At 52.5% G+C, this 14,059-nt stretch overlaps 1 protein-coding gene across 5 annotated transcripts in view; it reads left to right on the top strand.

Moving 5' to 3' along the window:
* The window catches only part of FGD5 (FYVE, RhoGEF and PH domain containing 5), a 125,516-nt gene that overhangs the window by 84,523 nt on the left and 26,934 nt on the right, over positions 1–14,059 (top strand). For 4 of the 5 annotated variants that reach the window (XM_043886021.1, XM_043886018.1, XM_043886022.1 and 1 more), the window contains 5 exons: positions 9,456–9,616; positions 9,876–10,032; positions 10,622–10,709; positions 12,367–12,417; positions 12,990–13,048. In XM_043886021.1, coding sequence (XP_043741956.1) covers positions 9,456–9,616; positions 9,876–10,032; positions 10,622–10,709; positions 12,367–12,417; positions 12,990–13,048 — 516 coding nt within the window. The remainder of the gene's footprint in view (positions 1–9,455; positions 9,617–9,875; positions 10,033–10,621; positions 10,710–12,366; positions 12,418–12,989; positions 13,049–14,059) is intronic. The other variant, XM_043886020.1, reaches the window with a different exon arrangement.

The raw sequence follows: 14,059 nt of genomic DNA, 5'->3' as shown, positions 1-14,059 counted from the left end.
CTGTCGTCCCCTTCTTCTGCTGCCCCCAATCTTTCCCAGCATCAAGGTCTTTTCCAGTGAGGCAGCTCTTTGCATCAGGTGGGCAAAGTATTGGAGCTTCAGCTTCAGCATCAGTCCTTCCAATGAGTATTAAGGGTTGATCTCCTTTAGGATGGACTAGCTGGATCTCCTTGCAGTCCAAGGGACTCTCCAGAGCCTTCTTAAACACCATAGTTCAAAAGCATCAATTCTTCAGCGCTCAACTTTCCTTATGGTCCAACTCTGATGTGTGTGCTCACTGAGTCACTTCGTGTCCGACTCTTTGCAACCCTGTGGACTGTAGCCCACCAGGCTCCTCTGTCCATGGGATTCTCTAGGCAAGAATACAGTAGGGGATCTTCTCAACCTAGGAATCGAACCCTCATCTCTTTCGTCTCCTGCATTGGCAGGAGGGTTCTTTACCACTAGCACCACCTGGGAAGTCCCCAGCTCCCACATCCATACACAGATAGATGTGGGACATTCCAGTGAGGTGGCAAGGAGCCTGAGGAGGGAGGAATTCATGTGAGCAGGAGGAATGAAGTCAAGGAAAGCTTCCTGGAAGAGGAGATGTTGAGATGGACGTGGATGGATAGGAGGTAGAAACAGGCTTTTCAGCAGGTAGAAGCAGCAGAAACAAGTTCACAGAGGGGAGGGCTTGGGAGTGTGGGCAGAACAGGAAGTGTCTGGAGGCCTGGTCTTCAGGCAGAGCCTGAATGCCACGATGCTTTGTGTTTTGAAAGGGAAGCATAGGAATCTCCAAGCCCTCAGGACTCGAGCAAGGCAGGTGCAGGGAAGGAGTTGTATCGGAGGTTGGTCTGGTGGATTTGGTGGTGGGGAGTGGCACTGGGGGACCCCAAGTATAACCCAGACTAAGTCCCCAAACGGCTTCCTCCTGGGAAAGTGGGTGCAGAACCAAGAAAATTCTGTGTTTCTCAGGGACAGGGAGAGTAACTGTCTCTGACTTATCTTTGCAACCCCTGCCCATTCAGAAATAGTTTTTAATCAGCTTGGAGGAGTAGGATGGAGGTTAGGTTTCTGAGTCTTTGCTGGGCTCTTCCAAGGCAGAGAGCGCATCGATCTTTGGGAGAAGCAGAGAGAAGCAGATTTTAGTCGTGTGAGAAGACGTGCTTTCTTTCCCACTGACCTGATGGGGTGAGCGGGTGACGGGCTCCGCGTGCTGGGAGGTGTGAGGGCAGTAGCTGTTTGGGGCATCTTAGGAGAGGAGGTTCCCATTCTAGGCGTTGGCTCCTCTTTTTATATTTTCATGTGACACGGGAAAAAATTGCCGTGTGACCTTGGAAAGTCTCTTCCATCTTGGTGCCGCACCTGAGACGGCTGGTGGGACTCAGATGTCTTTAGCCACAGAAGCTTGTTCTCAAAGGGAATGCCACTCAGGACGCCAAGACGAAGAGTGGGTGAAGCAGAGACACTTTTGTTCAGAGGCAGGGGGAGGCCACAGTCGCCTCTGCCTCCCTTCCCCCTGGGTCTCCGCGGAGGACAGTGTGAGAAAGATGTCTCCATCAGCAGGTCCCAAGGTGCGGTCCCTGAACCAGCAGCGTTAGCACCTCCCGGGAGCTTGAGGGAGAGGAGTATCCTTAGATCCCACCCCAGATCTCCTAGGTCAGAGACTTGGCGGTGGGGCCTGGACATCTGTGTCCTCAGGAACCTGCAGGCAATACCTGTGTTGACACTGACATTTGAGACCCACAGATGGGTGATCTTGTAAGTTCCCTGAGCGCAGACTGCCCGTGCCTGGGTACCCAGGAGCTTTAAAAAACACAGATGCTCAGGTCCCACCCTCAGAGATTTGTGATTCTTTGGTCCGGAGTGCAGCCTGATCATTGGGAGTTGCAAGGCTGCCCCTGAAACTGAGAACCTAGTGGGAAAGTAGCAAACATCCATTCAGCACGGTTGTGAGCAAAGCCAGGTCAATGCGAGAGTGAAAGAAAAATGGGTGAGACAGTCTGCTCCCTGCTTGACTGGAGGGACGATAATAGAAACATGCAGACAAGGGTGGGTAGCCTGACAGTGCAAAATTCTGTATAGTCATTACCTTCCAGGCTGGGACACACGTGAGTCTGCTGCAGGTAGACAGTAGGTGGCCTGCCGAGTAAGTGAAGTCCCCAGAGAAACATGACACATTTATTAAGAGCCTCTGCTTTGCTCTAGATAACGTAATTTTAAATAAATTGGACATGGATATATTTGGGTGCTTCCCTGGTGGCTCAGATTAGGTAAAGAATCTACCTGCAATTTGGGAGTCCTGGGTTCTATCCCTGGGTCAGGAAGATTCCCTGGAGAAGGGAATGGCAACCCACTCCAGTATTCTTGCCTGGAGGATCCCATGGACAGGGGAGCCTGGTGGGCTACAGTCCATGAGGTCACAAAGAGCCGGACGCGACTGAGCGACTAAGCATAGCGTATTTGGGAGAACAATGTAAAATATGCATTCATTTTTAAGCTGAAATAAGAGACTTCAGAGACATTCTGAGATCAGAGTGGCTCTCTTCAGGCCATGACCCCAGATCTCTGGAGCCCATCCTCCACAACGAGAGAACCCGCACCTCGCAATGAAGATCGCACATGCTGCAACTAAGACCCAGGGGCTAGTCCTCAGTCGTGTCCCACTCTCTGCGACCCCATGGACTGTAGCCCACCAGGCTCCTCTGTCCATGGGATTCTCCAAGGAAGAACACCGGAGTGGGTTGCCATGCCCTCCTCCAGGGGATCTTCCCAACCCACGGGTTGAACCCAGGTGTCTTGCGTCCCCTTTTAGCAAGTGGATTCTTTACCACTGTGCCACCTGGGAGGCCAGTGGAATTGTCGGGTCGTAGGGTGAGCGTAGATTTAGCTTCTTTGGAAGCTGCCAAGTAGATTTATAACGGGCTGAAGCGACACGCACCCCGACTCCCAGCGTGTGGGTCTAGCACTTCCCACGCACGCTGGCCAGCATACCTGCCGTCGGTGCTTTTACTCACGGCCGCTGTGCCAGTCCATAGCGGTTTCTCATGTTGTTTCAACCTGCATTTCCCTGATGATTAATGACATTGAGTATCTTTCCTCTGTTTACTAGCCATTTGGAAATCCTCTTGTGAAAAATGTCCTTGACCTATTCTTTCATTGGGTTGTCTGTCCTTTTCTTAATGATTTGTGGGAGTTATTTAAATATTCTGGACACAAGTCCATTTTCAGATATGGGATCGAACTCACATCTCTTGCATCTCCTGCATTGGCGGGCGGATTCTTTACCATTAGCACCTTCCCACTGGTATAGTATGACCGTTCCAGTTTATCCAGTTCCTTGCACTGCTTGTTGTTATGTCTTTTTAATTATAACCATCCTGGTAGGTGTGAAGCGGTATCAGTTGTGGCTTTGATTTTGCATTTCCCTGATGACTAATGATGTTAGGCATCCTTCCACATGTTTCTTGGCCATTTGTATATATTTTTTGGAGAGATGTCTTTTCGAATCCTTTGCCTATTTTTTTAATGGGTTGTCTTTTTACTATAATTCTGTATACAGCCCCTAATCAGATACATGATTTGCAAATGTATCTTCCCATTCTGTATCCTTGATAGTATTCTTTGAAGCACAGAAGTTTTAAATTTTGATAAACTCTAATTTATTTTTTCTTTCATCGCTGTGCTTCTGGTGTTGTATCTAAGAAAGCTTTGAAAGTGAAAGTGAAAGTCGCTCAGTTGTGTCCAACTCTTTGCCAGCTGTATAATCTGACTGTATAGTCCATGGAATTCTCCAGGCCAGAATACTGGAGTGGGTAGCCTTTCCCTTCTCCAGGGGATCTTCCCAACTCAGGGATTGAACCCAGGTCTTCTGCAAAGAAAGTATTGCCTAACCCCAAATCACAAAGATTTACTCTCATTTTTTTTTTTTTTTTTTTTTTTTTTTTTTTTTTTTTACTCTCATTTTTTAAGAGTTTTATAGTATTAGCTCTTTCTTTTAGTCTTTCACTTTGAGTTAATTTTTGTGTATGAGCTAAAGACGGAGTCCGCATTCATTCTTTTGCATTCTTTTGCATATCTCAGCACCATTTGTAGAAAAGATTATTTTCCCACTGAATTTTCTTGGCACCCTTGTCAAAAATCAATTGACTATAAATGTGTGAGGATTTATTTCTGGATTCTCAGTTCCACTCCATTAACCTGAATATCCTTGTGTCATTACCACAGTCTCAGTTCTTGTAGCCTCATAGTAAGTTTTGAAGTCAGGAAGCGTGATTCCTCCAGCTTTGTTCCTTTTTAAGATTGTTTGGGCTATTGTGGATCCGTTACATCTTCATATGAACTTTAGGATCAGCTTGTCAATTTCTGTTAAAAAAGAAAGGCAGCTGGGATCTCGATAGGGGTTGATGTGAATCTGTTGAGTGTGCTGATCTGTTAACAGTATTAAGTGGTGTACTTTTCTGTCTGCTCATTATGTTAATTTTTGAGAGCTTGATATTAAAACTCCAACTAAAAATATGAATTTATCTACTTTAAAAGATAGTTGTAATATATAATGGAACTAGAGAGCTCTTCAAGCAAATTGGAGATCAAGGGAACATTTCATGTAAAGATGGGCACGATAAAGGATAGAAGCAGTAAGGACCTAACAGAAGCAGAAGAGATTAAGAAGAGGTGGCAAGAATATACAGAACTGTGCAAAAGGTCTTAATGACCCAGATAACCACGATGGTGTGATCACTCACCTAGAGCCAGACATCCTGGAATGCGAAGTCAAGTGGGCCTTAGGAAGCATCACTACGAACAATGCTAGTGGAAGTGGTGGAATTCCAGCTGAGCTATTTCAAATCCTAAAAGATGATGCCGTTAAAGTGCTGCACTCAATATGTCACCAAATTTGGAAAACTCAACAGTGGCCAGAGGACTGGAAAAGGTCAGTTTTCATTCCGATCCCAAAGAAGGGCCATGCCAAAGAATGTTCAAACTCTTGTGCAATTGTGCTCATTTCACGTGCTAGTAAGATTATGCTCAAAATCCTTCAAACTAGCCTTCAGCAGCATATGAACCGAGAACTTTCAGATGTACAGGCTGGATTTAGAAAAGGCAGAGGAACCAGAGATCAAATCGTCAGCATTCATTGGATTATGGAGAAAACAAGGGAATACCAGAAAAATATCTACTTCTGCTTCATTGACTACATCAAAGCCTTTGACTTTGTGGATCACAACAAACTGTGAAAAACTCTTAAACAGAGGGAATACCGGACCTTACCTGCCTCCTGAGAAACCAGTATGCAGGTCAGGAGGCAACAGTTAGAACCAAACACGAAACAACAGACTGACTGCCTCCAGTTTGTTCTCCCAACAAAGTGAACTTTTAAAGAGAGATATCTGGTCATTTTACTCCCCTATTTAGCACCCTTCAGGATTCCCCATCACCCCAGGATGAAACCCAAGTCCCTTAAGAAGCCTGCAGGGCGCCTGTGAGATGGGTCCCGTCTGACCCCTCAGCATCCTTATCTTCCAATCCTGAGTGCACACACACATGCACTCACTTAGCCACACCCACAGCACTCAAACCACACCCTGCTCAGCTCCTCCCCCACCTCAGGGCCTTTGCACCTGCTGTCCCCAAGTGGGCACCACTCCCCCTCTTGTCTCCAGGGCGTGGCCTCCCTGGAGCTAAGCCCGGTCTCCTTCCCGGGGTCTGCACGGCCCGGTGCTTTTCCAGCGTGACACTTACACCCTGTGTTGACGTCATCACGTTGCTCTCTGCCTTTCCCCGAGACTGCAGGCTCTTTGAGGGCAGGACAGCGTCTCTCCTGCTCCCACCCTTCTTCCCTGACGGCTCGGAGCAGAGCAGGTGCTCAGGATACTTGTTGAGTGATAAAGAGATGAGGACCATGGATCCACTCTGCCTTTCCTCTGTCTGTGGTGGTTGCTGGGCCCCCAGGTGCAGTGACAGCAGAAACTGTCGATCGCTCCCTGGATGGGGTGGTGGGTTCTCCGCACTTCCAGTGAGTTTGCAGAACCGATGTCTGAACAATTCCCATTGTGCACCAGTTTATGGAATGACTCATGTTGATGGTGGCCGTCCTGCCTGTTGGGACTGAGCCAATTGAGTGAGAATTAATTACAGATGAGAAGCCAGCTTGCAAAGCCATTAATATTTCAGCTCCCTGGAGTGTGATGCAAACGCAGCCTTGTCTTTGCTTGTCCTTCCCACTCCCTCTCCCCGCTTCGGTGTTCTTGGTCTGCATGTCAGGGTGACCCAATTCAGGTCTTGGCTCCCCCGTGACTCACTCTGCTTTTCTGTTAAATGAGGACCCTGCCATCCATCCATCTGCAGGCGTTATAAAACTCCTTTGTTGATAAATCACGCTCTGCTGGACTTCAGGAGATGGGAGGGCCCTGTTCTGAAGATGTCTTATCTCAAACAGAACCAGGGCTTCCCTGGTGGCGCAGTGGATGAGAATCAAGTGCATGGGGACATAGGTTCGATCACTGGCCCGGGAGGATCCCAGATGCTGCAGAGTAACAGCTTGTGGGCCTGAGCACATGCTCTGCAACAAGAGAAGCCACCGCAGGGAGAAGCCAGAGCACCACATCTAGAGAGTAGCCCCCACTCCCCACAACTAGAGAAAGCCGTCAAGCAGCCACGGAGACCCAGTGCGGCCAAAAATAAAGTATTTTTAAAAATAAAATAAAACAGAAGCATTGCTGCTGTGGGAATAGTGCTTTACAGTTTACAAAGCAGTTTTAAACATGAGGATGAGCCTCTCAGGAGCCTCACGCTGTGTATACTTGGTGGACTGTCATCCCCATTTTACAGGTGAGGAAACTGAGGCTCAGATAGCTTGGCAGTTTGCCTGTGATCACTTCTGGGGTAGCTGAGCTGGAACCTGCCCAGAGCCGATGAGGGAGTGTGTTTAAAGTCCGCTGTCAACCAGCTGCCAGGCAGGAGGGGCGATCAGCTGTGTCGGCATGTTTTCCCTCTTTCTCTGGGATGCCAGGGCTGAGATGTCCCTTGGACAGCAGGGACATCAAACCAGTCAGTCCTAAAGGAAATCAGCCCTGAATGCTCACTGGAAGGACTGATGCTGAAGCTCCAATCCTTTGGCCCCCTGATGCGAAGAGCTGACTCACTGGAAAAGACATTGATGCTGGGAAAGACTCAGGGCAGGAGGAGAAGGGGGCAACAGAGGGTGAGATGGTTGGACGGCATCACTGACTCAGTGGACATGAGTTTGAGCAAACTCTGGGGGATGGTGAAGGACAGGGAAGCCTGGCGTGCTGCGGTCCATGGGGTCACAGAGGGACACGACTGAGCTACTGAGCAGGGCTCTGAAGTCCCTGTGGGGCTGGAGGCTGGCTCCTGAAATACACAGAGACCCGGAAGGAAGGGGTGGGTGGGTCCTCCCACACCAGGTCAGCAGAGAGACCTCCCCTCCAGGTTCAGAACGACCCCGGGGTCCCAGAGCCGGCTCTGGGCGGAACTGAGAATTCAGAACCACCGCCCTCTGCCTGCCGACCCCACCCAGCTGGCCTCTCCCTGTCACTCATACTTCCTCCACCCCCGGGACTGGCTTTCAGGAAAGGCTCTGGCTGCTCAGGTACAATGGAATTCGGTTTCTAATTATGGCTCGAGCATGTGGCCTCCGCTTAAGGACACACATGCTCTCTACCCAGAGGACTCCGAGTTTCTGACCTGAGTGATGGGGAGGTGAGCTCCTTGGCACTGCAGGCCAGGGTGACCGCCCTCCTGGTGGCCCCCTTGCCGGTGGTGTGAGGAGGTCAACTCGGGACAGGGTGGGGTGTTGAGCAAGTGGAGACCTCTGCAGCCTCGTACCTGCCGTCCCGCCTGGAGCACAGTGGCCTCCTTGCCGATGTTCTGGGGCGGCCAGAGAGTCTCCCTGGGTCTCCGCCCCGCTCCCGCCCGCTCCCGTGATCTGTCTCACTCAGTCCATCCTTGCCCCTTCCTCTGCCTTCTCTTCTCCCTTTCTTCCCCTCTCCTCCACTCCCTCTCTCAGCCCCATCCCACCTCCCTGCCTCTTGGGCACTAACCCTTTTCAGATATCTATGAAAAACTTCCCTAACAGGGACAACTGTTCAGCGATGGGATTAACCGTCTTGCCCACTGATGAGTTCCCCGTCAGGGAGGCAGTTGAAAAAGGCAGGGTGGTTGTCCTTCCTGAAGGCAGACAAGGCGGCCTGACCTTCTGGATTTGGGCTGAACCAGTACTTTGGCCACCTGATGCGAAGGGCTGACTCATCGGGAAAGACCCCAGTGCTGGGAACGATTGAGGACAGGAGGAGAAGGGGGGTGACAGAAGATGAGACGACTAGATAGCATCACTGACTCAATGGGCATGAATATGAGCGAACTCTGGGATGGTGCTAGTGGTAAAGAATCCGCCTGCCGATGCAGGTAGATGTGGGAGATGTGGGTTTGATCCTTGGGTCGGGAAGATCCCCCGGAGGATGGCACGGCAACCCACTCCAGTATTCTTGCCTGGAGAATCCCATGGACAGAGGATTCCTGGGCTACGGTCCATAGGGTTGCAAAGAGTCAGACGTGGCTTAGCGACTGAACAAAAACTGCATGGCCGGACCATGACTTTTGATGCTGAGGTTCACCTGATGTTCGTTGCTTCGTGATTCAAGGTGGCTTCAGGATATTCCGTGTATTTATAACTCTGCAGTGCTGAGCCTCGTGTAAGGACGTGTGTATTTGAAGGTCAGATATTTTTGTTGTGAGAAAGAAGTCTTAGATTCTTTATAATGTTAGTGTTTATTAAATTTAATTTTTAAAGAACCTAATCGTTTCACAGGCATTTTAGAAAACAGAGACGAGAAGAGGGAAAATAATCGATTCCTAATTCCATAGCCCCGACACTATCTCTGTTGACATTTCATCCCATTTCCTTTCAGCTTTTCCTTTGTTCATCTTTCACACAGCTGTGTTGTGGTGAGAAGGCAGCTTTTTCTTGATTTCTTAGTCCCACGTGTGGAGGTTTCTACATAGTCACCGTCTTCACTGTTTTTACACCCGGGAGCGGATGCCTGTGGTTTCTTTAGATTTTGTTGTGAAAGAGCAGCCCATGAACGTCTTTAAAGATGCATAATTGTAAAGCAAGAGCTGCATAATATTTCTTCAGAGGAGGAATTACCCCACTTCTTACCCGTCTCGTAAAAGAACAGGGTACACCCAAGTTCCCAGAAGGAAGGGGAGGAATGAACAAGCTTTAGACCTGCTCCATGCCAGGAGCTTGTGGGGGCTCCTTGGGCAGCTGTGAGCTGTGATCACCAGGAGTATGCTGTCACCCCTGGTCCACAGGGTCTGAGACGGTGGCAGGAGGTCCCTGGAGTCAGCACGGAATCAGGACTCCAGAGCCGTGAGGCGGTTGCCAGGGGGCCTGGGTTCAATCAGCCCTGTGGGCGTGCGCGTTAGTAACAGGCCTCTCCGGGTTTCAGGATTTCCACGAAGCGGTCGTGAGGGCCTTGGATGAGACGGACTACGAGGGCAAGGACCCAGTGGCCCGGGAGGAGCTGCGACGTGGCCTGAGTGAGCTCCCGGCCATCCGCGACCTTCACCAGGGGATCCTGGAGGAGCTGGAGGAGAGGCTGGCACAATGGTGAGCCGCCCCGCGCCCCCACCCCCACCCCGTTGCCAAGGGGAATGCTGGAGGAGGCGGGCAACCCACACACACACACGTAAAGCGGTGTCTCCATCTGACGGGCGGGAGAGCAGAGACACAGGGGTGTCTGGTCCCTTGCCTGCCGCGGGAGGGTCCCCCCAGGGTCCACCACCTGGGATGCAGTGCAGGTCCTCACTGTCATGGGGGCCACAAGGCTGAGTTCTTGGGGGTCCCGTTCCCCTCTCCTTGACTGCAGGGAAGGCCACCAGAAGGTGGCTGACGTCTTCCTGGCCCGGGAGCAGGAGTTTGAGCACCACGCCGCTCACATCCTGCAGTTCGACAGGTACCTGAGTCTGCTCGGTGAGAACTGCCTCCACGCCCCGCGGCTGGCAGCGGCCGTCCGAGAATTTGAGGTGGGTCCCTTGGTCCTCCCAGGAACCCGCTCTCAGAATGTAGGGGTGGAGGCGGGCATGGAACGGCTTCATGCCAATCAGTCAGGGGAAGGTCAGACTTGGATGGGTGGGGAAGAGAGGGTGACCCAGCAGAAGAGAAAAGCCAGAACATCCCGCCTTGGGCCACCACTGACAACTCCGTGAGCACCAGCCACGGGGAGGGTTTTAGCAGCTGTTCTGTCCTGGGAGAGGAACACAGAGCAAGTCGGGGCCCTAAAGCCTTTGGAGTGAGCAACAAATGGCCACCAGCTGAGGATCCAGTAACCTGCTGGCTTCATGGACTTTTCTCTACAGCTCGCAGGGGCTGGGAGAGATGTATTGCTGAGTGTAGCAGTGTGTGAGCCTGAAGGAATGAGCTGTCAGAGTGGGGCAGAGCTAATCTGAGAGGACTTCCTGGAGGAGGGGACCCTGGTTTGGGAGATGGCTCGGCCCGGCCAGGAGCAGGCCCGGCTGGGACATGTGTGGCTGGGCTCACGTGGGATGCCGTGAGCCCGGAGCCGGGGGCAGGGGTCCCTGATGGAGTTTTGTTGTTCTGGTCTCTTGGGAGCAGCAGAGTCAGCAGGGAGGCGGCCAGAACGTGAAGCACCGGCTGCTGCGGGTGGTGAGGCGCCTGTTCCAGTATCAAGTGCTCCTCACAGGTGGGCCCTCGGGAGGGCAGGTGCAGGGGCCCGGTGGGGAGGGGGGAGGGGAGGCACCTTCGGAGCCGCGGGGGAGACCCGGCCAGGTGTGCACGACGGCGACCTCGCCTCCCACTGTGGCCGGAAGGGGTGGGGAGGGTCGCTCAGTCCTGCCCCTGCCCCTGTGAAGGTGCCAGGCACCCAGCCCACCCCCTTCCTCCCGCTGAGCTCCGGACCCCCGCGGCACGTGGAAACTTGCTTGAGTGCCCGGCAGCTGCGTCTCGCTGCAGCCTCTCCCAGCCAAACACACAGCAACTCACATCTTCCCCTGATCTGCATTTCCTCCCTGGCTTCTGTGGGTCTCGTTTCCCTAAATCTGTTCTTATCACCAGAGCCCTCCTGAGTCAGCGGATGTTTTCCCCTCGGACCTGCTGGCCCTCTCTGTGGCTTTGTCACTGACCACTTCCTGCTTCTCAAAGCCCTTTCCTCCTGGGCTTCTGTGATACACACTCTCCCCGCCTCCTTCTGACCTCTCTGACTCTTCTCACTCTCCTCCTCGTGGCTCCAGGAATGTCAGTGTTTCTTGGGTCTCAGCCCCAGGTCCTCCTTCTCTACCAGCTGTCCCCTGGGAATGTCATCCCCTCCCCGACCTCTGCCGGCCAGAAACACCCTGATCTCTGTCCTGAGCAACTGCCCCCCAAGTGGACAGAGAGCCCCTGGCCCAGGAGCTGATGCTCTGTTTGCGAGAAATGGAACTGCACCCGTAGAGATATGCGTGTAACTCCAGAAAGCGATCAAGCTGTAAGAAAAGACATTCAGGCCAGGAGATGGAGGGTTTGTTCATCTAATTCAACCAGGATTTATTCAGCACCTACTGTGTATTGGACTCGGTGCTAGAAACTGAGGAGGTAGAAGTGAATTAAACAGCCAGAGTCTGTGACGCTATGAGCTTATACTCAAACAAGCAAGTAAGGAATTAAGAATATATATTATGTCCGTGATAAGAGCTCTGAGGAAAATGAAGGCAGATTAAGGACACTCAGGGGAACAGGCTGCTGTGTAAGATCCAGGCCTCAGATAAGATTTGTCCGAGGAGGTAACGTTGAACAGCGATCTCAGTGAAGTGAGGACACGAGCCATCCAAAAGGAGAGCGTACCGAGTGGAAGAAACTGTGAGTGCAAAGGTCCTGGGGTCTGAGCAAACGTGGCACCTTTAATAAGTGGCAAGAATGCCAACCCTGACCGAGTGAGCGAGTGGCGTGGAGAGGTCGCTCGAGTGAGACCAGCTTATGTTGAGCAGTTGTGGGTGTGAATGTGTTCAGGGGTCTCGCACGTCACACTCTGCCGGGTGGGGGTCACATCTGTGTCCCCCTCAGCAGACTGTGTGACTCTTCCGGCCTCACACGGCAACAGGCACACGGCAGGCGCTCAGTCAGCGTCTGTGGATGAATGAATGAACAACCAGCAGTGGCGGGCGCCTTACTGGTGGTAATGCTGAGGGCCCGGCTTCATGCCGGTGCCGGTGTGTTCTTATAGTCGGGTTGGCCGGAGAGAGGCGGTTCCCCTCATCCTTCTGGAAGTCTTCCTCCATCCCTGGAGATGGAGGGTCTCCTGTTGTGGACCCCGAGGGCAGGCCTCACCAGGGCGAACTGACTCCCAGCTCTTGTTCTGTCCGCAGACTATTTAAATAACCTTTGCCCGGACTCAGCGGAGTACGATGACACGCAGGGTAAGTCTGCATGTGAACCCGGAGGAAGCGGAGCTTCGGGCCCCCCCATCCCCCGGCTCTGGACTCCACCCCAGTTCCCAGGCGCACAGCCCGGCCCCCTCCCTGCTGGCTGGGCATGCAGGGGCCAGGAGGCCTCCGGGCCTGTTGAGTGACACCCCCTTTGCCTCAACCGTGGGGACTCCCCAGGGGGCAGGCTAACATCCAATCAGAGGCGGTGACCAGAGTTTGGTGATAGGAGGGGGCGCCGGCTCTAAAAAACTCCCTAGACTCCTGATTCCCTCCCCGTTCTGTGTGGCCGTCACTGCATACGAGTTGCCAGGGCAGTCTCTATGTTGACATGCTCCATGTGCAGCCAGGGAAACTGAGGCATGGAGGGGTCACACTGCTCTCAAGGGCACTTAGGCAGTAGCGGCCAAGCTGGGGTTGGGCCAGTGCCCTCACCCAGCCGTGGGAAGGATTGGTGCTACCCCCTTGCACGGCCCTGCAGGGGGACCTTGGGGGCAGGAGGTGAGCAGGTGGCGGCTAGCCTGGCCCTGCCCAGAAGGTCCAGTGCTCTCTGCTTCTCTCCACAGGTGCGCTGACCCTCATCTCCAAGGTCACAGATCGGGCCAACGACAGCATGGAGCAAGGCGTAAGTCTGGCCCTGGGCACCTTCTGTGGGTGCAGGCGCCAGGGGCCCCTCCACCCTGCCCAGGTCTGCCTTGTAATACCCCCACTTCTTGGTGGGGGGACGCAGGCCATCGTGTGTCTCACGGGATCCTGCAAAGAGCCGTGGTTTCTGGCCCTGACACTTGCTTTGTGACTTCAGGTCCTGTGCGTCCCTCTCTGAGTCTCCAGTTCTCCATTTATTTGAACAGTGAGGAGGGCTGCAGGCTTGCACAGACCGGATAGGTAGCATCCAGACCCTGGTCTGAGAGCATCTACAGCAGCACCTGGAGTGCTCTGTAAACTGCAGGTTCCTGGGCATGCCTTCCGATCTTGCCAGCTGGAACTTCTGGGGTAGGGTTCAGAGACAGGCAGTTTTAACAAGCACCCCAGCTAAATGTCTGGCCCACGAAAGTTTGAGACCTGCTCATGCACGGAACCAAGTGAGCTCTGGGCACACGCCTGATTCTGACGGTGTGTAACTTCATTCGGGAGACACTGATCAGATGTTTACTGGGTGTCTGTCTGGGATGGTCAGCTTTATCCCACCTCCCAACTCTGTTCCCGTGGTTTCCATGGTTAGTGGTGTCTGTACTTTTTTCTGCTCCTTTACGCTGTAAATAAGCTAGAGCTGTGTGCTGGGAATGATTCTGAAGCTGAGTCCTGGCTCGGTGGGGAAAGTTCGGTGATCGATTAGTGATGTCTGACACAGGCAGAGGTGGGAGTGATGGTGGTATGTGTGCCAAGCTGTTGCTCGGCTTTGCTGTGACAGATGCACAGAGCATCCTTACAGCGAGTCATTCACAGGTAGAAAAGGGGGAAGGGAAGTGACGTCTCTTAGACCCCTGCTGGATGTCAGTTCTTGGGTTGGGATCTGGAGATACAAAGATAAAACCATGAGTCCTGGCCCTTGAGGAAATCACTGCTTAGCAGAGCGTTCTAGACATGGACACGAAGCATCATGATAAACATCATGAGAGAAGTTTCAGAGAAAGGT

The sequence above is a fragment of the Cervus elaphus genome, chromosome 24, assembly GCF_910594005.1.
Source record: "Cervus elaphus chromosome 24, mCerEla1.1, whole genome shotgun sequence".
Taxonomy (NCBI): Eukaryota; Metazoa; Chordata; class Mammalia; order Artiodactyla; family Cervidae; genus Cervus; species Cervus elaphus.
Note: the sequence above shows the minus strand (reverse complement) of the source record. Positions and strands in the feature narration are given on the sequence as shown.